The following is a 25,745-nucleotide window of genomic DNA, read 5'->3' as shown; positions in this document are numbered from 1 at the left end:
TTTCTATAGGACTCGGCTCCACTATTGGTTAGCTGGCTTCTTCATACAACAACTTCCTGTAAACAAGTCATGCTGCCAAGCACTCTCCCATCCTCCACCTCTGATCTCTAGGGATCTCCATTTGACCTTCTTTTGCACCAGAACAGTTGCTTTGAGCTTTCATGAAAGGGTCAGTGCTGCATTTAAAAAAATGATTTTCAGGGGGTAGTGGCCTTCGGTTTGAATGGACAATCTGCTATAACTGACTGCTGGTCTGATTTGACATTTAATCCAGGAAATGTTCATTATAAGGAACAACAGCTTTTTCTTCTGTTGGGAGTTTTATAGTGTTAAATAGAGGATGTTAAATGAAACTGACCCACAGTCCATAACTAATGAACACATGCATCTGAGAGAGTTTGCTTTAAATAATCCCAGCAATGTTTTAGCATCATCAACCACTGGCCAGGCTGATATTTTGCTAAATTAGCTTATTGCAGAGATATCAGAATTTGTGAATATGTGGGCTGGTAAGTACCAAGAATTCATGGTACAGAAATACCAAAGATGTGATACAAGTTATTTAAAACCAGTGTCATAATATATTGCCCACCAATGAGTTCACACAAGTTTCTTTTTCACCTCAATAATGCATTATCAGTTTGAACATACACTACTAGGAATGAGATTCTTACCACTACTTTATCCACACTGCTTTTAGACTGAATAAGAACCCTCTCTTACAGTTAAATAAGAAGAAGCTTTATTTATTGTCATTGTAACACACACATATGTGCCACCATCACCACGTGCCAATTGGGGGGGGGGGGTTCCGTGTCTCGCCCAAGGACATTTTGATGTGTACTGCAGGCACCGGGATTCAAACCTTCAACCCACCACACCACTGTCGATCCACCATGGTAACCTTGAGTCAGTCATGCACACACAATAAACACTTGATTGCCTCCAAATAATTACACAAACCTCCAAGCCCCACACACACCTCAAACGGGTGTGTACTGCCATTACAAAACCATCAGTGAGGTGAGGAGCTAAGCCACATGACTAATGGCTTCAACTGTACATTTTTACATTACATTTTTTCTGGTTATGATCCAAATGCCAACCAGGACCTTGTTTAAATACTGTGAGTCTGACTGTGTTTACGGCAGCATTGCAGGTCTGTATTGTCTGATGCAACAGTATAAGTGTAAGTGGGGGAATGGATGTGCCTGGAGCACCAGTTTCTCTGGCACATCTTTGTCTACATGCTGTGTTAGTTATGCCACTCACTTCTGGTTTGTAGAGTGTTGTCTGCTGTGTTTACGCTGGGGATTCAACATGGCAGATATGGTGGTGTTGTGTATTCTGTAGTATTTTTTTTATTCGCTGCCTTATTAAAAGTTGTGAAGCGCAGTAGTTCATATCTCATGTTAATGTGTGATTGGGAACAGTAGACTTCAGGTTGAGAGTGTTAAAGTCACGCTAATATTTACTAGAAGGTTATAGCGATCTTTAATCAAATCATTTTCCTAATGATAAGTCTATTACATAGGAACCTGTGTTTACCCACTGACATCAGAGTTTTTCAGTCTGATTAAACCAATGTGGGGAGCAGCCATGTTGGGTATCATGAGCTGACCTGTTCAGACTGATGTGCTCTCAGTTTTGTCTTGGGTTCTGGCTGTGGTTTTAGAGGAATATTGGTTATCTGGGTTTTGATGTGCCATTGGATTAAAGTCCATTTTCATCACAGTACTGACTATTGTTTCTCTGCTAACTCTGTAGAATATATCGGATAAATTTCCTAATAGTGCTCAGTGTCACAAGCAACCAAGTTTTGGTTTAAAACGCCACCTTGTGATTTTTGTATTGCTTAAATCCCTGTAATGGTGCATCTTTTCAAACATCTCATATCTCGTTTTTGTCCATCAGGTGAGTGGGTGGTTTGCAGACAAACATGACTGCCAACAAGAATTCAAAGGCTGTGCCCCGCACAGGAGGGGGTAAAGCTCCCCGGGACGTCCGTGACAGGTCAGTAACATCTGGGACAAGAGTGAGCTGGTTAATGTGCACTTGCAGTCACATCACTTGGTTTCAAAGTATCCATCTGACTGGACTTCAAGAAACAAGTGCTGTACGGCAATGTGTGTGTGCACATGTGTGAGAAAATTCAACCATGCCTTTTTTCACTCATTGGAAAGCACGACCGATAATTGTCAAATGATGAGATGTCCAAAGTTTTATAAGTACGATCCTGTATCCTGGACAACTGCCCCATCCAACTCTGAACTGTGAGTAGGGATCCAAAGCTTGTTGTTAGCTTGTTGAGAGCTGACACTGTCCTGTTGGGAGAGGAACACAAACTTTGGGAAGTGATACATGATATGTTGACTATTCATTCTCACAGTCTCTGATACTGTCCATTTTTTACAAGCTCAACGTTCTCTTTAAATGAGAAGTCTCAGTAGCGGTTTGGTGGGAAATCATCTCACATGCAGTTTCTTCACATGACTGTTGGACTGCACAGCTGTGAAGTGTGTTCACACTGTCAGCAGCCACACCAGCTTGTCACAATGTGACTGCTGATTTTGAGCCAGATGATTGTTAGCAGTGATGTGTGATCTTCATATATATTAATGCCACTGGCTGCTGCTCATTCACAGCAGTAATCACACCCAGGAGAATATTTGGCCGCTGGTTTGTGTAATTTTTTTGTGCTGTAAATGAAGTCTAGTGGACGTTATAAACCAATGGAATGTTATTCATGATGTTAATCTTATCATGTAGATAAATGACATTCGTTTGCTGGAAAGTGTTCACACAGATGTACACACTGCCCAAGGCAAACCTGGAGAATACAAGAGCAAGAAAAACACTCTAGCATGATAACTGCGCATTTAAGAGGAATCTCTTTTGATAAATGTAGTTGTCATCGTAGTAGAGCCTTGTTAAGAGCGTGTGGGACTCAGATGCTTTGCAGCACCATGTTTTAACGTATGGAGAGAAATGATTTGTGTTGAACAGTGCTACACAGTGAGTTCCTCCAAACTATGAACTTAACCAGGGGCCAGTTTTTTGGACACATAACGCCGACTTTGACCTGTGTAGCATCAGGAGGCACAGACGGCAACATGCAACAACATAGTGGGAAAAACAACACAAAACCAGAAAAAAAAATCTTGCTTTTGTGATAATCTGTGACAAAATAATAGAAGATTTATTAAATAAAGGTTCTTTAGGTTTTTGCAATTTTCTGATGTATTTTGAATGAAGGTCATTTACCTCAAAGATCATAATTAACCTTAAAAAGTACTCCAGTGATGTTTTTAGACAACACAAAACATACTGAAAGGGCTGTTGGAGTTTTCCTTCTTTTTTGGGGCGTTTTACCAAATTCAGCAGTTACACACAGAGAGAGAGGTGCAGTCACGAATTAGACAACTCCGGCCTTTCATATCATCAGAATATGAAAATAAAAACTACTTGGATGATGCCATTCATGGTGCACTGGAGTTGTCCTTTAAGCACCTCAACACAACAAAACCACAAAGCAAGGCAGAAGGCATTGAGGTAGTTTTTTTGTGTAAGTAGCATAAATTAATTAAATGAAATTAAATAGTCTAATTTAATTTTCTCTGTTTAGTGCCCTGGAGCTGCGTTCTATTTAAATTTGTATTTTTTCCTGGCATTTTACTTCCTTTTGTTCTGTTGGTATTTAAAAAAAACACCAAAAATCTCCTGGATTGAATTTAGATTTTTTTTCAGGAGGGCTAAATCAATTCCGGGAGTCTTCCAGCAGTCCTTGAGGGTTGGCAACCCCAGCTGTGAGACAGCTCATACTATTGTGACTAGTGCTTTATACATCCAAAAATGCATTGGACCTATCTTATTATATATGTAAGCAAATAAAACCTCAAAAACTCTGGAAGAAAATTTGTGCTGGATCTGAGTTTTATATGCACTTAGAAATTAACAGGTGAGAGAAAATAGCTGGTAGATGATTAAGTTTATATGGGTTGAACTTCAATAGTAGAAATGTTGTTCCAGTGGACAGTTCACTCTCTTCATCCTGGTTAGTAACAGGAAGTGGCTTGTGGTTAGCATGTCCTGGAAGCCTGACTGAAAGCCAGAGGTCAGTGTCTTGTGACTGACATTCATCTCTTTGTACTGTACTGTATGTGTGGCCGGCCTTCGTGAAGCTGACTAAACAGGGCCTATTTTTTACCACCAGATCCCCCTAAAAGTCTCCAAGCCCTGAACAGACAAAAATTCTGTACATATTTTCTTTCTAATCAAGAAATCTTAATACTACTACTGCATTTTGTTTCACAGCATAAGGAGTACTCCTAATATTCTAAAATATCTTATTTGGTGGCTGATTTTACTTTTGCAGTTGATTAAATCTGCTGCAAATTCAAGTGCATTGTGGTAATGGGATAATGGTGTACGAACCGAAGCAAGCAAACAAACCAGACAAACAAAATGCAGAAACGTATAGAAAAAAAAAAATATATATGGCAAAACAGGCATATATGCATTTTACTATATTTGAATAATGTCACCAAGTCATGTATTGTAGACCTACAAGTCCAAAGGAAATCCAAATAAAATCAGCCTACACGTTTGTAGAGATTTAGTTCAAAGTCAGTTCAATCAAAATGAGCATTTCAGACTGAAAGCACAGTGTATTGTACTCATTATATACACTTTCCAATTTGTTAAGTACATCTTGCTAAAACTAACACACCCTAATACAGTGGACTGACAGTAAATCCTTCTTCATGATGATGATAATGTTCAGTTTTTGTTGAAACAGTTTCAGAGAAGTGGTGATTCAACTGTCTGGTCAGTCTGGAAAATGGGAGTTTTTGGTGCTGTTGAATTGCATTATACCTAATTTTTAATATTAATGATGCTAGGCTAAATAACAGAAACACTATATAACAGCTACATTTACCAAATAAAGAGCCAGCTGAATGAAACATAGATCAGCTCTTTGATACATTCACAAAGCACAGCATGAAGCCAGTTTGAATCTTTGCCTCCATGTTACGCCGTTATCAGGTCATTGGATTCATGGTTGAGTGTCTTCCCTATGAGAAAATAATGTAAAACTCCAGATACCATCAAACCAAAGACCAAAAAATTTAAACCATCGTGATAAACTCAGTAAACTGTATTGTTGTTACTGAGTGTTTGGTCTGGTTGCTACTAAAACATTCCCACTGATACTCAGCTTCAGATGCACTGTTTCTAGTTAGGAGTTTTGCCAGGGAACCAGTAAGTTATTAATTTGCCAGACAAATTCTAGAAACTCTCCACTAAACCGCTGTGTGCTGAGAGCTGATCAATGTTAGGAAGTGCTCAAAAAGTATTTTCTTCTTGACATAAATCATGTGGTCTGTTTGACTTGTTGTGGGGTTTTAAATACACAGTGGTGGAAAGAAACAAAGTACATTCACACAAGTACTGTACTCAAGTATAATTATGAGGCTCTTGTTCTTTACTTTCATTTTAATGCTGTTTCAGCTCATCTGTATTTCAAATGGAACTTCAGTGCTTTTTACTGCACTCCATTTACATGACCGCTGTTATTACTAGTGACAGATTAAGCTGTTACATAAAACATATGATAGCTGTATAAAAAAAATACCAAATCCCTCACAAAGTGTGTTTTCTTCTTTCTTCTCACATGAATCATCTCAGATTAGTTTTGTGAAGTCTTGGAAGGGCCTATTTCTGAGATTAGAAACCATCAAGACGGTCATGAGGGCGGCTGTGGAGCTGGAGCTAATCCCAGCCACTAATTGGTGATAGGTGGGGTTCAACCTGGACAGAGTGTCAGTTGATCAAAGGGCTGACATGTAGAGACAGACAACCACTCACACACCTACTGGCAATTTAGAGCTGCCAGTCCATCCAACCTGCATGTCTTTGGACTATATGAGGAAGCCGGAAAACCTGCGGAAAACCCAAGCAGGCATGTGAAAACCAGTCAGCTGCAAGGTTTGAACCCGGAACCTTCTTGTTGTGAAGTGACAACACTAAGCACTTTGTCACCGTGCTGCCCTGTATTAGCATTAATGATCTAATAATGTAATATACAATAATTTATCAGTCATTTGCTTTTGATACTTTAAATGCATTTTGCAGATCAATACTTGTGTATTTTTATAGCGTGATTGTGTGTGGGGCCATCGGATGAGTGATTATACAAAAATATGAGGTGAGTTTTAGGAAGTGCTTGTGTTTTCAGTGGCAGATTGTATTGAAATCAGGAGAAAAGTTCTTTGGTAGTAAATCAAACATAATTAGCAAGCAGCAAACAGCAGTGGGGCCCTGCTTTGTAAGAACTACAGTATCATATCCATGTATTCCTTGTTAACCAAGCTGGAGGAAATCCTGTCCATTGATATATTGTATCAGTTCATATATCACAGTATTCAAAGTCTTGTGTGCCAAAAAAAAATCTATTCATTGGACTTTAGAATACTGCAGGCTAGAAGTAAAAATCTTCAGACAGGAGATCTCTTGAATTCTTATATTTCAACAAGAGAAGTAAAAGAAGATGCATCCATCATGCTTGCAGTTTGCAGGTTCCTAGCTGCTGTGAAAGTCTCCCCACCCCGGAGCAGGAGGAATGAAACCAGGGAAGGGCAAATAGGTGTGAAGCGAGATATGTCCCAACCTGCAGTGTTGGATCATAGTCCTCAGCCCTGTTTCCTCCTCCCATAACGCTTGTTATTCTCACCATGGCTATGACATCAGATCTCCCAGTTCTTAACTTTCGCAAGAGTTATTCAGTGTCCATGACAAGGTTCTTGAAACTATGAGTAGTTAGGTGTTACAGAACTACAGGGAAACTTTCCTTTTCTGGAAATTTTAAAGGAGACAAGCACTGTGAGAAAGTGTGTGTTTTTTTTTTTAATGGTGGTCCAGTCAGCAGTGATTGTGGGGCTGCTGTGGCACCTAGTATCACTTAGCCGCAGGGATCAGAAAAGGCTGTGAGGAGCAGAGAGGAGCAGTGAGACCATTACAGGTAAGACTTTTAGAATAAATCTCTCTTGGAGTACTGCTTTCTGTGTGAGGTCCAGTGATTCTTCTCAAGTTATTTTGATATGATGTGGAAAAATTCACAGTGGCATTTTAATGTAGTCTGTATTTCCTTTGGCCTTTATTTTAATCTCATGCTGCCAAAGAGAATACTTTCCTGTGGTTATTTTAAATAGGACTCTCAGGTTTTCATTTTGTCTTTGATCTGGGAAATGAATTCAGCTGATTCTTTGCAGTTTTCTTCCATCTGTTCCACACCGAGTTGCTGTTGTTTTTCTTGCAAAGTGGAGTGGATTGGTTGGCAGCTCTTATGATTATACTCTTTTGGTTTATTAACATGTTAGGCTGGTTTTATCAGGTGAAAGATTTGAATGTTTACTATGTTTGTTCACACCTTTCTCTGTTTTATTTCAGGTGCCAGTCTACGTCAGCGTGTCCTGTTCTCTCTACCAGCCAGGGGCAGAGCCAGCAGCCCGTCCTCAGCGACAGTGAGAACTCTGGGAAGCAGAGTCGGTACGTTCGCACTGACGGCAGGTTCCTGGTACGTGCTGGCTGGAACAGCAAGACAGCTAGCCTGTGCAGCGGTGCATCTCTCACAGGTGACACTGACTCCCAAGGCCGTCTCACCAAGTCAAAGAGCATCAGTTGCCTGGACAACAGGCTCTCCATATATAAGCCCCCAGCTCAAACTAAGTCCTGTCAGGAAAGTCAGGGTGTCCAGGAACAGAAGGAGAAACAAGGGGATCACTCAGCAGGAGATGGACTTAATGGTAGGCCCCTGAGTTGGAGCACACTCTCACTAGGATCTTCCTCTGACCAAAGCAGCAAGCGCACCCTCTCTCTCACCCGGTCAGTAGCAGGTGTTCCCCCTAGCACAATCCGCAAAAAAATCTCAGAATGGGAGTGCAGAAGGGTGGCTCTGCCTAGGATGAGCCTGTGTCTGGATAAAAGGGGAGGGGAGCGTGTCGGGGGCAGTGAGGGCTGCCCGAGCCTGCTGTCTTCTCCCTGTAGTGAGGAGACTTTTGACTTTAAAGGGGTTCGCAGGATGAGCACAGCATTCTCTGAGTGCTCCTACACAGAGACAGAGGAAGGAGTTTCAGACAAAGACGGCCTTGGTCGCTTCCAGAAAAGGACAGGCAAGACAGAGTCCTCAGGAACGTTTGGACGTTCTCTGTCTGCTCGGAAGGAAACATCAGCAGTTCTCAACAGGATACAGAAGATAGAACAAGCCTTGAAGGAGAATCCCAGCCCACCCCCTCCGCGTTATCTGAGCAATTGCTACGGTCCAGACAAGACAAGACAAAAGTCTTTTGTGATAGGTGACGATTTGGACAGCACATGCGCCAGTAAGCGCAGCAGCATTTGCTCAGTGGCCACTGAACCAGATTCTGTTTTGGTACCTGATAAGCTCTCTAAACTTAGACAAAGGTTTAGTGTGAGCTCAGCCAGGTCTGAGAGCCCAGAGCCACCCGGCCAACACACCTCTGTTGGCACATCGGTCAACCCCTTACCAAAACCCAAACGCACTTTTGAGTATGATGCCAAACAGGACCAGAAGGGTATGTTGCCATCCAATGGACTACCTCCAAACAGAACCTCTGAGTCTGCCCCACCTCTGCCTTCCACCCCTGCACCCAGCATGCCACGAACTGCAAAGACAGAGGGGAGCACCCCCATGAGAATTCAGGACAGGTGAGAATATGGGTGTGCTTATTTTTCTCCTTTAAATTAGATGTAAATGCACAACAGAATATAATTTGTATTGGCATTGAGACTGGCTGATCAGGCATCTATTTTAAATACAGTTTATCTGTGAATGTCAAAAGATTCAAGCTTCAGCGCCAGTTCGGTTTTTAGTGCCACAGCAATTTCTGATCTTGCTGTATTGGTGCTCAGTGTCAGCAAATACTGTCAGCCGAGCCATGAGAAGCTCTATCAGCTCTATCAGGAAACATTTGTATAGGTACAGCCCTGTTTGGTGCTGTGAAAGGGTTTAGATGCTTTTGAAACATTCTTTTTTTGGAGTTTGAAAAGTTGTTTGGAATCTGGACCACAGACGTTGTTTGCTGGTGTGCAGCAGTTTAATAAGTTATCGGTCAGTGCATCCGGTTGTGGTGTTGGTGTTAGTCTTATTCTGCTCTCACAGGGACAGTGGTGCCCTAAAGATCAGAAGCAAGCACGTGACTGGAAGGTCAACTGGTGGGATTAAATCTGGGCAGGACAGGTTTTTAAAAAAATGCAGCCCTTAACCCTGGCTGCTACAGTGGCCAGCAGGTCACACTGTGGTTGTAGTGGGCAGCTTCCAGGTGCGAAAGTGCAACTGTGTGTTTCAGTGAAAGAGGGGCTGCCTCTCAGTGAAGCTACCTTGAATAAGTAGAGATAAAAAACAAACATCCATCCATCCATTTTCCTCCGCTTATCCGGGACCGGGTCGCGGGGGCAACAAACAAACAAAAAACAAAAATCTCCACATTTTTTAGTTAGGATTTGAAGTGGGGATCAGTGTTTTGAATCAGCTGTGATGCTTTCCAACAGACCATTCAAGAAGAATATTTCTCTTAAGGTAAAGAGCATGACATCCTTGTTGTCACAGATTTCCTAATTTAATCAAACTGAATAATGTTATCATAGTTTAATATGAGTAAAATGCCTACTGGATATCATAAAAGCCAGTCATAGTGAGCAGATTTATTGTTATAGACCATTTCAAATGTTTGATCCATTCTGGAAATTCATTTTGGTCCAGAAAAACGATTTGGCAGTTTAAACATGCCGAGCAAATTGGATATATTTTTTAGGCAAAAACAAGTTCACTCATACTTTGCCTGTAACTGAATCTCTATAAACCAGCAGCAGAGACTGTCCTGTAGGAACCAGTCCAACTGGATTAATATGGCCCTTTGTTGCAAACATATTAGCTGAATCTTGGTTACTGTAGTCTCCTCTAAAATGGATCAGATGTCCTCAGATGTTTTTTGTGTGAGGGTGGGACCACTCCAGATTGTCCCTCTGTAAAACGGGGATGAAATCCTTAAACATCCCTTCCTTTGGACTCTGTGTTTAACATTCCTGTGGCTCTAGCAATTTCAGACCAAGCTTAAAGGCTGCAAACTGTTGATGGCACAACATGACCATACTGTAGATCCCTGCACTGCTGTAGCCTCTGCAGTGCCTTGACATGTGACGTGTGCTTTACTTTCTATAAAGAACAGAGAAGTACAATGTTTGCTTGTGACTTATCAGGACTTCCTTGTGACTGGAGAACATGGTATTTCTCTGTTTTCTGTATTTCATAATCAGTACTTATGATTTATGGTTTTTGAAGGATAAGACAATGTTTTGACTTTATAAATTTATAAAGTATCTTAAACACCTGTTTAGCCTTTCTCTGTTTCCAGATGGCGAGCAGAGAATGTTTGAAGTAAAACTGTCTGGACAGATTTTAAAAACATCTGGACCTTTTCTATTTACTCTTATCTGTCTACCTTTACAAAGCTAGACACTGATTCTAACCAACTCTTGGCCTTTGTCATTTTCTGTATGCAACTATTCAGCATAATTTTCCATCTTGTCTTGTTTTGACGTTTTCCTTTGCTTTCAGAGAGTCATGTGAGTCAGAAGATGCTGCAAGTCGGCCATCTTCCTGTCTGTCTTCACCTACGGAGAATGGCACAGTGACCACAGACACACGGAGTCGACCCAAAAGCACTTTAGAGGAGAATGCCTATGAGGACATAGTAGGTAAGCACACTGACTCACTAGAGACAGGGCCTTCATTTCGCTCACTGGTCTCTGTCTGACAAAGATCACTCTTGGTTACAGTTTAGAATTGAATTGATGAGTCTATTAACCAATTAACAGAATATTAATCAACAGAACATATTGGTATTTTTGTTTTCTAGTTCTCTTCTAAGATAGTCAACACAATAACTTCATGTTTTGGTCAGCTGGTCAGAGAAAACAAGGTATTTGAAAATGTCAGCTTGGGCTTTGGAAAATTGTGGCTGGACAGTTTTCGGTCTTTTCTAGATATTTTATTGATCAAACAATTAATCAGTTAATCAAATAAAATAAGGAAATTAATTGGTAATGAAAATAATAGTTACTCATGTCACTGACACACTTCAAATCAGTCATGTTCAATTCAAATGGATTTTGTATCTATCTGTCTGTCTATCTGTAGTTTTATTATAAGTTAATATTATTGACAGTTGCTGATATTCTCCCATATCAGATATCTCAACCTCCATGAATAGTAAATACAGACATTATATGGTTATTGTGAAGGTAACTGTGGCCTTAGAAAACAGTAGACAGATTATGAGAGTAGTTCCTCCTCCTGCATCTGCCTTATAAAGACATTTGAGATTTGGAAAAATCTAAGTGAAGACTGAGCCTGAGGTAAAAACAAAAGCTCTCACAGTCAATCTCTCTAGTTCACAAAGGTACTGTAATCAATAATAGCCACAAGTGACCAGACTTCTGGTAAAGATCTTTTTTGATTGTCTGCCCTGTTTGCAACAAGCTGTATCTCACTGCAAACTGGATCAGCTCAGTACTTTTCCGAATTCATGTGTGTATGAAACGCTGGACTCATCACAGAGCCAAATTCCTTTCCGCTAGCGAATGACCCCAGGCCTTCTGCCCGATTCAGCTGCCAGCTCCCACAGTGCATTCTTAATGTGGTGGAAAAGTGTGTCAGTGTGAGTCTCCTGATGAATCTTTCTTTCAGATGCAGTAAAAAGTTTTCATACTCAGTGATGCTGAGTGATGACCAAATAAGGGCAGATTTTTATACGGAAGCATTAAATTACATCATGGTATTTCTACAAGTAGCCATGTTGTTCTTGGATCAGTGACTGGTGTTGTGAGCGCTTATCAGCATTTTTTTAAGCTGAGGATGTGCAACTGTCTCAGAGTGTCAGGGCATGACTGATTTTCATGTGACAAAGCCTAAATTGTTTGCTGTTTGCTGAGGCACTTTTGGGCACTTTTGCAAGTCTCTGTTTGTTTCCGACAACGACATTGTATCAGTGTGAGTTTGCTCAAGCTATTTCAAACAAAAGCTTTAAAACTAAGGTCCTAAATGAGGTGAGCATTTGTTTCCACCATCTCCATCAGCGGTTTACAGGTCAGCTGACCCATTTGAGAAGCAGCCACAGCAGAGGGAAATGAGCCATGTTTTATTCCCTCTGAGCATTGCATGCAGAAAACCAGAAGTCTCCACATGTTTTCTGAACTCCGCGAGGACATCTTGGCTCACTTAACCGTCTTGGTAGGACATTCACTTGCACCATTTTCATTTTTGGCACCTGTACTTCATGTCAGATGTTTATTTCAAGAGAACAAGACATTAGTGATCTGAGCTGCAGTGTTACCACAGTGACATGAAAAACTGGTATAATAGGGGGCCATTGTAAGTGTTTTTAAATACGCCGGTCTGTATCCTGGATTTCTAGGGTGTTTTACATTCACTGACAGTTTGCCCATGTGTTGTCTGCTCTTTCTCTTGTGTGTGTCACACATACAGTAGACGGCGACATACACAGATGGACCTATGATTTTGTTATTCTTTGGTGCCAAATATGCCAAGAAATCAACATAAAGTATCCACTGTGGTTACAAGTAGACTCTCTTTAAGACTGACACACTGTATAGTTTGTGGTGCTGCCCTGACTCAGTGGGGGATCAGTGCCACTGCTTGTTCACTTCACAGGTTAAGCTGATTCTGTTGGCGTAATTTGTTCTGTGCCTTGCCTTGCCCTGCCTGTAAACACAAATGCACAATCACACTGTGTAGACAAAGGTGTGTCTGCTTCTTCCATAATGCTGTGTGTCTGGGGTTGTGTTAGAGAGCGATCTGGGTGCTTGTAATCAGAGGAGTAGATTAGTACCCTCCAGTAGAAAAGCAGCTATATAGACATATCATTTTCTCAGCAGTCTTTCATTATATTGTTGCTTCAGTTTAATGGAGTAGCGGCACAACATGGGGTCAGACTAAGCCCTCTTTTTTTTTGCTCCTCAGCTTTAATGATGCGCAGAAAATTGCTACAGTAAGCTAGTTTACTGTGTCACACAACATGATGCTCTATGATCCCTGGCAGTGTATGTCATCTGCAAATGTGTGCATGGTTCAGGTTCAATAATTAGCCTAAAAATAGATAACAGAGCAAGGCTCTGGCTTGGTCTTCAGTCTTTGTAAAACACACTCATTGTTTAAGAACCAGAGTTCATCGGGTTTCCAGTAATAATACTCAGGAAGAAGAAACACAGCTACCATATAGGTTTTTGTTCCGTCCCTTTCTAATGACAGATAACACCGATTTTCTTTCTTTTAAAAGTTCCCCTCATGCATTTCGACGCCATCTGGCTCTGTTTTTATTCTTCACTGTGGTTTCTTCACTTTCTCACAACCTTTTTCAGACCCTGCCAAAAAGCTATTCTCAGAGCACATGTCTGAATAGACATGAACTGTGGTGTTACACAAGTTTTCTCTTTATTGAGCTTGGCCCTCTGCCAGGTGACGTCAGTGCAGCGTTCTGTAATGTTCCTTTGCTTTCCTTCTCTGCCATCATTTATTGACTGAAGTAGACCAGTAACTATGCATGCGCTTACTGAGGGAATGTGTTGCATATTTTAATGTTTAAGTCAGAATATAATCTATGATTTTTACATTTAATTCCTTGTGCCTTATTTGTTATTCCACAATGTTTTCAATTTTCATATTTGGAATATTTTCTCAATACATGCAAAGAAAACATACTGTATGTATGGCAAAGGTTATTATAATCTTGTACATTAAAATAAAACTCTTTAGAATATTGAACTGTTTCATTATCAGAATCACAGTCTAAGAAGATGACATCCTCAGCAGACAGTTTGCATGCCCGGACAGTGACTCATCAGCAGTGTTTCAGCTGGGGCCGCTGGGGGCTGTGGGGCCCAGTGCCAACAGTAACTGTTTTGAAAAAAGGGAGTTCACTTCGGCCAGCTGGGAGGGATCTTTGACCTACCTTTCATAACTTATCCCTGTTTAGACTGACCACAGGGAGGCCACTGCCACCATTTACTGCCCTCTGTTTGCCCTTCTTGACCTTGTTTGTCTTCTGTTGAAATCAGCATTTGTCCATGCTGTCATTATATTTGAGCTACAATAAAATACTTTGTCTTTACAGAGAAGGAAAACCCATATGAGGATGTTGACCTGAAGCGGAAGAGTTTGGGTCGGAAGTCTTGTCTGCTGGAGAGCAGCAGATCTTGGACGGCCAGGAAAGTGAACTCAGCACCACAGGTAAGCCCGTTGGGATCAACAGCTCGAGGTAAACATTAAAGATATGTTTTCCTTTGGTAAAGTGAACACCCTCATTAGGTGTCAGTGCTGAATCCTGGACAAGGTTTTTTGAAGACTCTCACACCTCATTTGTAGCACTACAGGACACAGATTGCTATGTTTAGATCTAGTGACATTCCACAGACGGGTCCATCTGCGGAGTTGGCTTCCCCTCTTCAATACTGAAGCACTTGTCTCACTATAGACAGGGGGAACTCACACATGGTGATCTAGAAGCATTGTTAAGCATCCAACTCACCTCTTTGAACTGTTACCTTCTGGCAGACGGTATAGACCTGCCAAAACATGCACATTCAGGTGCCGAGACAGTTTCAAATATGCACTGAAGGGACTTCTCTGTTGCTGTTCAGACATTTGTACCGTGTGCAAATCATTTTTATTACAGAGCTCCAGAGACCTTTGTCTGTTTGTATGTATTTTAAATAACCTTATTTATTTTCTTTTTTATTTATTGTTGATGCACCGATTGGACCAGCACTCCTAATTTTGTTGTTGGCTAAACTTGCAGGGACAGTAAAGTCTTTCTGATTCTGATTCTGATGATTACTGGGTTTAAATACAAATGTGGTTTAATACTCCAGCAAAATACTCTGAGCAGTTACTCTGTCAGCAGTACAACCGAAGACCAACTGTTCACAGAGCAGCAAAAGAAAAACTTGTGTTGTTTTAATCAAAAAGTCAGTCAGTAATTGGCTTTTTCTTTCATGCCACGAGCAACTGCAATCTGATTTGAATAGTTTTCCACACAACAGCAGGACACAGTAAATTCTATTGCTTTGCTGAGGAGTTGGAGGTGTGCAGTCAGCTCTTCTTACAGGATAAACAGTATACAAAGATAATGGATAGATGAATGGACTTGATGGAAAATATCTTCAATGAATGCATTTTTAATGAACTAATAATGAACTTCACCAAGCCTTCCATGTTCTGTTCTCTCTGATTAGTTGCCTTCCAAACCCAGTAGCCAGTCCCTTCGCCTGCCTGGCCCGAGCGACAGGAAGAGCCACCGGATGTCACAGTTGTCCAAACGCTACAGTCAAGATGAAATGCTGCTTCTCCCCCAGCTGGGTGTATCATCTTCATCTTGTGGCCTGCTGGATGATAGCCTCTGTAACACCAGTGACAGCCTGGCCTCACACAGGCACTGGAGGATCCCCAAGGTACACGCTAGTAGATTCTACACAAAGTTCTTGCAGAGCTCTGACTGTGAGCTTTGTCCTTTCCTGCTTCACGGACCATCTCAGGTTTCTTTAGGGGCCAAGTCAGAGCATCTCTAGATCATTTGTAATTCCTCATTTTTTAAAAAGATGTTTTAAAACACTTTGTCTTGAAATGTGTTGTAACTGCATGGGTTTCTCAAGATCTCTTATTTTTCAGCAACCCTTATTAAACATATTAAAACTGTTACTTTTGATCAAGTGTACCCCTACTTCCTCTATACTTGGATCAAAAGAAACACGACTTCATATTCCCCCAACAGAGAACTTCCTCTTTATTCTGTTTACAGCTGGTCCAGAGGATCAACTCCATTTACTGCACTAAACGTGGGAAGAAGCGGCTGAAGAAGCTATCCATGTCCAATGTTGAGACCACATCTCTGAGAGGTAAGGGTTCTCTGTTTTCTCTTTATCTTCAGGCCAGATAAATGAGTCAATATTTGCGCCTCAGCCACCCACATGGAGTTCTCACTGTGTCCCTCTCATGACATGTTTGTGAAATTGCCCTTTGACCCACAGAAAACCTTCTTGTTTGTCTTGTGTCTTCCTCCAGATGACAACAGTGAGAGTGAAAGTGACTCTGATGACAGGTTCAAAGGTGAGTGTCCACAGCAGTCGTCCGCAGGGCTAAGATACTACATTTTTGTCTTAGGCTGGTTTTCCTCAGTGCTTGTGCAACAGTATTTTGGATTCAACACGTGACCTGGCTTGACCAGACAGACCCAAAGAATTGTAACTGAAACATTTGCCATATGCACAGATTATTACTACACCTCACAGCATTTCTTACATGTCTAGAGATTCAATGACAGGGATGAATACTAATGAGATTTAGTGTTGCTTTGTCTTTTTTTTGGACTCAAGCTGTCAGTGGTGTCAGTAAAAGTGGATCGTGTCAAATCTGTACAGCAGCAGTTCATTTCCTTACTTAGGTTAGATTTACATAGTGAATTTTGTTTTGACAGTTAATTTTATATGTTAAAGTTGGCTTCTGTCCTCAGCTCACACACAGAGATTGTTGAAACTGCAATCCATCCTTCAACGGGCCCCTAGCTACCGCACATTGGAGCTGCAGCTTCTTGAGTGGCAGGAGAGAGAACTGTTTGAGTATTTTGTTGTTGTCTCTCTAAAAAAGAAACCCAACAAAAACTCCTACTCCCCAGAGGTCACCTACCAGTTCCCCAAGGTAAAAGGAATTACAAATCTGAAATTCTTCACAGATACGTCACTGCTGACTGTTTTCCAAAGCATATTATGGGTCTGAGCCACATTGTTATCATTGCCTCTACCAGCAGGGACTGATTTAAAAAAAAAACTTGCTTCTGTGTGTTAGTGGTGTAAAAACACATTTATCTCTGCCACGGTCTGGGAAAAGGTCAGCTCTAAAGCTAAATATAACTGATTTGTAGGTAAATGGAATAAAGTAATAATAATAATAAAAGAAATCAACCTGTGCATGGATAACAACAGACCGTGCATACCACATCTAATAGGTGTCAGCAGCACAGACAGCTGATTGCAGTTAATGTTGTCTGGACAGCTGGAGATGATGAAGATTAATTGTTGATTTTCAGTTTCCATCATCTTCAGACAGTCTGGAAGACATATTTTGTGGGCCTTTCATACTTGCTTGTGGGCATTTAATATTTAGAATATAGAGCCTGGGGAGTCTTGGGAATGTGTTTATAGTTAAAAATAACCAAGATTCATTTGTGTGGCAGGGAAGTGTTTTTAGTTATTCAAAGATTTGGTTCAGCACAAGTGTCCCTTGGGAGCATACATCTCTGCCAGCCAGGGGAAACACCCACTTTTTTATTGAGTTCATGAGGACTAGAAGGGGCAGAGGTTTAACCTTGCATGGGAGAAAAGTTAGTCTGTTCATTTATTGGTCATGCTGATATCCTCAGAGATCTTAAAAAAGGAGCACAGACTTCTTATCTGGGGGAGAATGAACTGAGTGAAACTCCTCTCCTCTCCTCTCACAGCTAGAGAGGCCCACCAAGCAGATGAGGGAGGCAGAACAGAGGCTCAAAGCCATTCCTCAGTTCTGTTTTCCAGATGCAAAAGACTGGAGTCCTGTTTCTGAGTACACCAGGTATGGCCAACGATTTTCCATAAACAGGGGATACACCTATTAAAGGGTTACTTCAGCAATGTAGCTGGACCAAAGCTACATAACTTGTGAGAGGCTGATTAAAGATGGTCAAATCAAAACAGCAGAGGCCAAAGCATCTTCACGTTTGGCCCCTAGAATGAATGAAAAAGGCCTGGAATTATTCTGCACTTTTCATAAAGCAACTCAGTGGTATCTTTCATTAAATCCTCCCTGCCACGTCTTTCCAGCTCTTTGTGTTAATTCCCATGTATCTGTTTTTTTGCAACAGTGAGACTTTCTCCTTCATGTTGACTGGAGAGGATGGCAGCAGGAGGTTCGGGTACTGCAGGCGCCTGCTGGTAAGCCACCGTTCAACTCTCCATGCTCTTCTCCCTGTTCACTCCCTGCTGAGCCTTCTGTGTTGTGACAGAGCTTTTTATGTGAACATGTGATGCAGTTTTCCTGTGTGGACATTTATGTGTTGCATGACCATCTGCTGTGGCAGCAGGAAAGATATCACATAAATAAAAAATAAGAAACAAAACACTTTGCTTGATAGTGCAGAGACTTCTCATCGTTGTGTTGTTCAGGTTTGCCCAGGAAATCCCTATAGCTAGCTGCAGTCAGAGAACTATCTCAAATAACGAACCACATTGCTAACAGGGATTTTAGGTGCTACAAAAATGCATTCAAATGGTGAAATATCATATTTGAAAGTGATAGAATCAAATTAAATCTCAGAAAGTAATAGATATACTCGGTCCAAACTAAGTTAATGCTATACACATTCAGTAAAATGCATAAAAACATATAGACTGAAGGTTAAACTCAGTTAGGGTTGAATCATTAAACTGAACAAGAGTTTCTCGGTAGTTGCAAAGACAAAGAGAAACCAAGACAAATCCAACCTTTGCCACTGTGGAGCGTTTCCTCTTCATAATGAGGCCGGAGAGTGCTCTGAAGTTTTTTGCTCAGCTTAACTTGTGGGTACATGACTATGTGGTGAATGTGGTGATGATTTTGTTTGCCACTTGGTAATTCTGAGTGTGTTTAAAGTATTACTGTGTGTCTTTACTACCATATATGTGTACGTGTTGGGTATTGGGAATCTTCCACCAGACAAAACTGTTTTTAACTTTTCTGCTTTGTTGGTCTGAGATTCATTTTCATCATCAGATGCAGATTTTAATGAAGAATAGAGAAAGAACTGAGCTGCTCTCCTCTGGTAACTCTGTTTCCTTCCTGCTGTATGTCCAGCAGTTGGCAGTAGCTGAGCATTCCTGAGGACTTGAATCAAGCTTCACATAGTTGATCTAATCATCCATTTGGAGAAGCAGAGGAGAAACAAGAGGAGAAAATCGTATGCCTAATAAGGACACATGGATTGGTGTTTCTTGCGCACTTGTGATCATTTGTGTCTGTTGTCTCTTTGCGGCGGGGTGTCTTGAAGCACATAATGCTCTAGGAGTGTACAGAGAAGGTAGATATGATCAGCAGGAGCAGATTAAACCACCTATGTTTAAGAAGTTGGTGTCCTCCATCTCAAATGACAGACTGTATTTAAAGACTGCAGATACAGTATCTAAACATCCTACAATCTACATATTGTATTATCGCAGTCTGACCCTTTATGTATTTGTTTTTAAATAAATTCATTTCCACACATTCGACCCTTTCTGACTATTTAGTTCTGGTTCTGTGAGCAGATTCTGTAACTTCAGTGAATGTTTCCATCTCCCAGCTTTATGGAAGTGCATTGTTATTTATATTGCTGAGCTGCCTCTTTAAGTGTGTTTATAGTAAGTTATCAGAGCATCTGTGAAATGTATCGCTTCACCAAGTCCATTAACACAGGTGTCCCATGAGTCTCTGTTGCTTTCTCTTGCAGCCGACTGGCAAAGGACCTCGCCTTCCAGAGGTATACTGTGTCATCAGCAGGCTGGGCTGTTTTGACTTGTTCTCCACAGTGAGTTCATTCTTGCCCTCACACATGCATACATATGCACACACACACAGAGGCAGTTAGGTGTGTGTGGTGTTGTAGATGTGGTTAAGTTCTCTCTCAAATGAGCAAATCTGCTGAGGCACCTTATTTCAGACATTTTTAAAATTTTCTGATTTCTTTGTGTAATTGTTTCCTTAACTTTTGCCTTAGTGTTGTAAACACCCAACAGAGCAGCCAGTCTGCTTTACTTTTCCAGCCTTTTTGGATCACTTTATTACTTCAAAGTGAGTGAATCCAAATTAATGAAATAGAATGGCTTATATATGATATAAAATAACATGGGACATGTCAGTGACCATATGTGTATGTGATGTATTCATTGTTTAATAATGGGGGCCTTGAAACAGCACTCGGGTTTCAAAAAGCTGAAATGAAAAATCTGGAATGTGTAGAAGTAGTGTAGTAGTTCAGTTGGAGCAGAATAACTGTATCAGGTAGAGGATGTAATCATCACCGTGGCTATAGGTGCCTTTACATTCAGCCTTACAATTGTGAACAAAGTGTTTAATAGCACTAGAGTTTGTGACAATTGAGGGCCTTCAGCAAAAAGGAGAGTGCCTGAGATGGCTCCATTTTCTGAACCTGAGACGAAGCTAACAGGAATCTATTTTACAAGTGCTTCTATGGTAAATGGAATAAGATGGCGGTATTTGATTTCAGAGGGAGTTGTGTGTGTGCAAGAGAGACAGGCAGACAAACAGAGAGATGGAGAGAACCAGAGAGGAGCTATCATATGACCCTGAAAACGAGCATTTCTCCAATCAAACTTCCAGACAGGAGGCAGCCTGAACCCAGGCACACTAGGTGGAATTTTCCAATCACATAGACATGGAAAGGGATGCATTTGCTGTTTTTCAAAAGAGAAAATGAATAATGAGTTCCAGACTATTGCTCGTACTCAAACACAAAACAATATGACTCCATTAATTGCCAACATGGTCAATAACTTTGATGACTGTACACCTTTTCTCTTAAAATACAATATAATCTCTGATATTAACAGATTTCCACTGAGACTTGTGCTTTGTTGATGCAAAAACAGGTTGAACTATCCTGAGGAAACTGTGCTGTTTCTTCCCATGTTCAGATCCTGGATGAGGTAGAGCGTCGACGAGGCATCTCAGCAGCCCTGGTCTATCCCTTCATGAGAAGCCTGATGGAGTCTCCCTTCCCTGCACCAGGGAAGATTATTAAAGTAAAGACCTTTCTGCCAGGTGCAGGAAATGAGGTCAGTTCTGCTGAGCTAGCAAAACACAATTGCTTTCTACTTCACTATTTTATTTATGTCCATTAGCCCAAAAACATATAGGTACAGTTGTGTGAAAGAAAATCTTCTTAGTTAATCAGATCCACAAACTGCGATGACCTAAATTCTCAGGTCATTGAGCTGAGGCGGCCCACCGACTCCAGACTGGAGCATGTGGACTTTGAGAGTCTGTTCAGATGCCTCAGCGTACGGCAGGTGATCCGGGTCTTTGCCTCAATGCTGCTGGAGCGCAGAGTCATCTTTGTGGCCGATAAACTCAGGTGAGGCTCCACAATTAGTCTTTCCATCTGCAGTCAGACCACAAACCCTAAAACATCATTTAAATAAAAGAACGCCATGCAGTGGGTTCCCTGCCCTATCCTCCGGTTTGAGTTCTATCACAATGGGTTACAGACACATTTAGGTCTGTTAGTTGGACTCCACTTTATGATGCTGTTTTACCTGTCCTCTTGGCACTGTTTTTCCAATGCTTCCTGGTCATCCAAAGCTAAAAAAATCTCATCTAAGAACTTTTCGCAGGCTGCCAGCTCAGCAGTCAACTTGCGTTCTTTAGTCTAATCCTGGCTGATTATGGCTCAATTACATTAATCCTCTACACAGACAGACCTGTAATCGCAGCATTATGCCATGGTTTTGTCAGCTGGGGTTTAACAGATGCACCACATGGAAATGTTTTAACCAGTATCAGTAAGTCAGGCAGCAGGTCAGTTAGGTACATAGTTCCTATGTTAGTTTTGATACCAGAAGTAAAGTCCCCGTTCACAAAAGAGAAGGGTACTGTTAGTGTATTGGAGACAAGGGTGGAGTGGGGGGAGATTCGAGTAGAGATGTAATCTCTCCATGTATCAGTTTAAACAAACATCAGTGAGGGCAGTGACTGTGAGGGGAAGGAATGCACTTCCTGTGTGTATGCCTCTGCCCTCTGTGGCTCGACTGTCACCATTTGACTTATGATGCTCCGTTCACTCCATATGTATAAGCGACAGCACTCTGTATCCCTGGAGAAAATTGGTCTAAGTTGGTTACCAGCAGTGATATGATCTTGGAGTTACTGAGCGGGAATCATATTGCCCCATAGGAAGCAATTCTGTGATGACATCTTGCACAGCAGTGATTTATGATGCATCCAAATTTTTGTGTACCTGAATAGATAAACAAACATCTAAAGGGGTAAAATAATTTTTTTACAAACAAGGTTCAGTCACCTAGTACATGGCTCACTGCATTATAAAATGTTTCAGGTTTTCAGTCACAAACTTGGGTAATAAAACACATTCATTCCCGGTTCCTTGAGAATGAGTCCTACTGACTTTGTTGGTCCCCTGATTTTTCCTCTAGCACCACCAGGAGACTGACATTAGTGTTTTTGAGTGAAGTGTCTTTAACTACTGGCAAAACGGTAATGAAATTTGACTCAGGAGGTAAAGCAGGTTGTTTCCTAACCAGAAGATTAGCGGTTTGATTCCCAGCTTGTCCAGTCCACATGTCGAAGTGTCCTTGAGCAAGACACTGAACTCCCTGTTGCTCCTGGTGATGACATCAGTGTGTGAAATTGGGAGTGCAAATAGGTGAATGCCCAAATAATATGAAAGCGCTTTTAGTGTGCTGCAATGCATAGAAAAGCACTATACAAGTATAAGACCAATTTTGTTCCCTTCAAAATTATATTTAATAACTTCATTTTCATGTAGCACCATTATCAGATCAAATTTCATCCGATAATTTATGTCCAATACTTGTATAGTTTATGGCCAAATACCTGTGATATAATGTTGTAACTCAAATATGTAGTTAGTATCCTTGACTGATGCCTTTTACTGTATGGTCTGCTCAAACCATGCATGTGTTTACTATAGATTTAAATGCACAGGTACACAAACATATAAGGCTCCTGTGTTTTTGTTCTGTGACAGTGACAGGGCGTCACTGTAACGTTAATGACTTCTTTTATTAAAGAGCTGCTCCCTCTGGGACTGTGACATGTAATCCATTCCTAAAATACCTCGGCAGTAGAACATGATGTATGTCTCCTTTTTCTTAAAATATATATCCTATACAAGTAGGAAACAAGAGGAAACACCATGTTAGGCAGTATTTCTCTGCAGAGTCATCTATAGCTTGTTTCTTTGGTGTGCTGTGTTCACTAAACTCCTGTAAAAATTACAGAGAAACATTTGTTTTTTTCTATAGAGGTTGTTGCTCCTACTTGAAGTCTGCACAAGCAATCTGATAACAGGTTAGATGCCTAATCAGATAAATTCATCATCAACTATGTCACTCTGTAACCGCTTAACTCAGTTGACCTGCAGATGCTGAATCACTTATGTAAACGGTCTTTGTCAGTCCTCTGGCTAGAGCTGAGGACAGTCACCGGATTGTTTATGCATGTCTGGATTTATCTGTTAGCATGGCAGTGAAATACTCCTACAGTAAAAATGTTACTGCATAATGGATCTAAATGACTTTTCCTGCTGTGACTCCATTGTCTCATACTTATTTAGTCACGCTCCCCTTTGAAAAACAAACCATAAAAATTGTAAATCTAACTTCTGCTATGTTGACAGTGAACTTGAGAAGAAAATAGCGTTTAAATTTTCTAATAGTGTCAGTGACCATCACCTGTTTTTTTTTTAACCTTTTCTTCCCTGTCAAAGTTCCAGCCAGTCTTTCCTGCATTACTTGAATTTGATTTACTGCACTCAGACAACATTTGATTGCAGAGATGCCTTAGTGTTTGAATTCAGTGTTTGAAATTGAGTCAGAGGCACATAGAGCACAAAGACCTTTTGCAGTTTGCAGACCAATGATGAGTATAATTAACCAAGTAGAATTATTACCACTGTTGTTGTCATTTCTTTAATCAAACATTAGGGAAGCATGCTTACTTTATTCAGTCCTGATTTGTAAACTCTTTCTGTAAGCTGTTCTGCAGAGGTGGCACAAAGCCAAAACCGCTTTTAATAACTTAACCGGTTTCCCATGTGGTATTTGACTCTGAGGAAGAATGAAACCGGCACACTGTAAACATGTGAAATGTTTCTCTTTTCAAAGTCTAGAAAATCTTGCCCATTATCAAAGCTGTCAGCTGATTTTTACATCAGTGTGTCTCTCGTGATTGTTTACACCCACACGTAGACGCTCGCAGATGCACAAACACCTGCACACATTCATCAGCTCTCTAGACAGCCTTGATTAATCTCAGACGTTATTGTGGTTTTAATAGGAGCATGCATAGAGTTTTCCATCAGGAAGCCATTTCTCATTCTGAAATGGCTTCTGCTGGTGCCTTCTGTAGAGCTGGAGAGCAGAGACTGGTGGCAGGAGATCCGTTAAGAGAGGAAGTGAGGGAAAGCCATTCAGGGAATAAGGGAGCTGAAATTGTCCTGCCTGTAGATAACAATAGAAATCATATACGGTGGCTTCAGAAAGTATTCAGACCCCTTCACTTTTTGCATACTTCACTGTGTTGTTGATTTAATTTTAATTAGGTAACATTGTCTTTTTTGCCCATCAGTCTACACTAATTAACCTATAATAACCAAGTAAAATGTGATTTTAGAAATTACAGCAAGTGCATTACAAATCAAAAACCTAAATTTCTTATTTACAAAACTGTTCAGACCATTTGCTGTGGCATTTCAAACTGTGGTCTGGTGCATCCTCTTTGCTTTAATTATCCTTCAGATGTGTCTGGAGCCAGAGTCCTCCTGTGACAGATTTGTATGGAGTTCAGAAAGATACACACCTTTTTATATCCTTTGTAGACTGTAGGTCTGTATGTACTCTGCTGCCTCATTATATTCTTTGTGTTTTTTGAGTCTGGGAAGAGCTTTAACTGAAAAGAATGGCTTTGTGGCTCTCTGCAGCACAGCTGGTGCTTTAGTCTAGCCCTCTTTATCCTCCGTCTATGGAATCATTCTTAGCCATACCAGAACTGGTAGACACAATGCAGTGGTTTAGTGGAACTGTGAAGCATGAGGTGATACAGGCTCTTGTCTCCCTCCCCTCTGTTTTTCTCAGACACTGAAATCTCCCCTCCTCCTTTTGGGCTTCACAGAGTAGGTTTTTCGATCCCATGTTTCCTGGAGCATCTGCCAGGTCAGCCTCACACACACTAAACTAGGCCTGGCAGACCTTCAAGAGCTAATATGTCAGGATTAGCTCCCAAACCTCAACATGTAACAGCTCTGCACAGACCTCACCTCTGCAGAACTACTTCTTCTCTCTTTTCCCGAGAGTGGAACCATAAATTTGTGAAGTTTCGGTCCCACAGACTTTTTACGAATTTAGTATGACTAAATTTTATTTTCTGGCCAATCCACACATAGCTTGTTGCTTTGGGTTCCACTTTGCAGCCTGAAGGTTTAGTTGAAATGTAACACGAGAAAGACAGTGGATTCATTTTGTTCTTCGCCTGTATGTATATTTGGGCAACCAAATAACGAGAATCTACAGTCATGCTAGTGACTCTGTAAGGTTGTACTTGACACAAATTTGTGACACTGAGCTACAGTGTATAAATAAAATTTGACTTGACTTGACTGCTCAGACATAGCAGTGCTTTGAGCTACTTTCCAATATCAGCATGCTAACATGCTGCTGTTTATCATGTTGGCCATGCTAACATTTACTAATTAGCACTAGACACAAAGTACAGCTGAGGCTGATGGGAATGTCATTACTGCAGCTTTGTGGCCATAAGCCAGTTCCATTCTCTTCTAATCATGAACACAGAGGCTAGAAAGCATTTTATTCTTTTTTCATGGTCTGAGGGT

The 25,745-nt window shown here is 41.0% G+C and overlaps 1 protein-coding gene across 4 annotated transcripts in view; it reads left to right on the top strand.

The window, feature by feature from the left end:
- Positions 1 to 25,745, top strand: part of dennd2b (DENN domain containing 2B) — a 44,527-nt gene that overhangs the window by 11,380 nt on the left and 7,402 nt on the right. For 3 of the 4 annotated variants that reach the window (XM_020605779.1, XM_020605787.1, XM_020605770.1), the window contains exons 2-14: positions 1,915 to 2,013; positions 7,450 to 8,727; positions 10,637 to 10,776; positions 14,211 to 14,326; positions 15,331 to 15,546; positions 15,894 to 15,990; positions 16,157 to 16,201; positions 16,605 to 16,789; positions 17,589 to 17,698; positions 17,988 to 18,057; positions 19,587 to 19,664; positions 20,791 to 20,931; positions 21,082 to 21,230. In XM_020605779.1, the coding sequence (XP_020461435.1) occupies positions 1,940 to 2,013; positions 7,450 to 8,727; positions 10,637 to 10,776; positions 14,211 to 14,326; positions 15,331 to 15,546; positions 15,894 to 15,990; positions 16,157 to 16,201; positions 16,605 to 16,789; positions 17,589 to 17,698; positions 17,988 to 18,057; positions 19,587 to 19,664; positions 20,791 to 20,931; positions 21,082 to 21,230 (2,699 nt within the window). In that variant the 5' untranslated portion in view covers positions 1,915 to 1,939. Of the gene's footprint in view, positions 1 to 62; positions 170 to 1,914; positions 2,014 to 7,449; positions 8,728 to 10,636; positions 10,777 to 14,210; positions 14,327 to 15,330; positions 15,547 to 15,893; positions 15,991 to 16,156; positions 16,202 to 16,604; positions 16,790 to 17,588; positions 17,699 to 17,987; positions 18,058 to 19,586; positions 19,665 to 20,790; positions 20,932 to 21,081; positions 21,231 to 25,745 lie in introns of those variants that run through there. The other variant, XM_020605798.1, reaches the window with a different exon arrangement.

Source organism: Monopterus albus, unplaced genomic scaffold (genome assembly GCF_001952655.1).
Source record: "Monopterus albus unplaced genomic scaffold, M_albus_1.0 scaffold4.1, whole genome shotgun sequence".
NCBI classification, from domain to species: domain Eukaryota; kingdom Metazoa; phylum Chordata; class Actinopteri; order Synbranchiformes; family Synbranchidae; genus Monopterus; species Monopterus albus.
The sequence above is the reverse complement of the archived record's forward strand: the minus strand, read 5'-3'. Positions and strand labels throughout refer to the sequence as shown.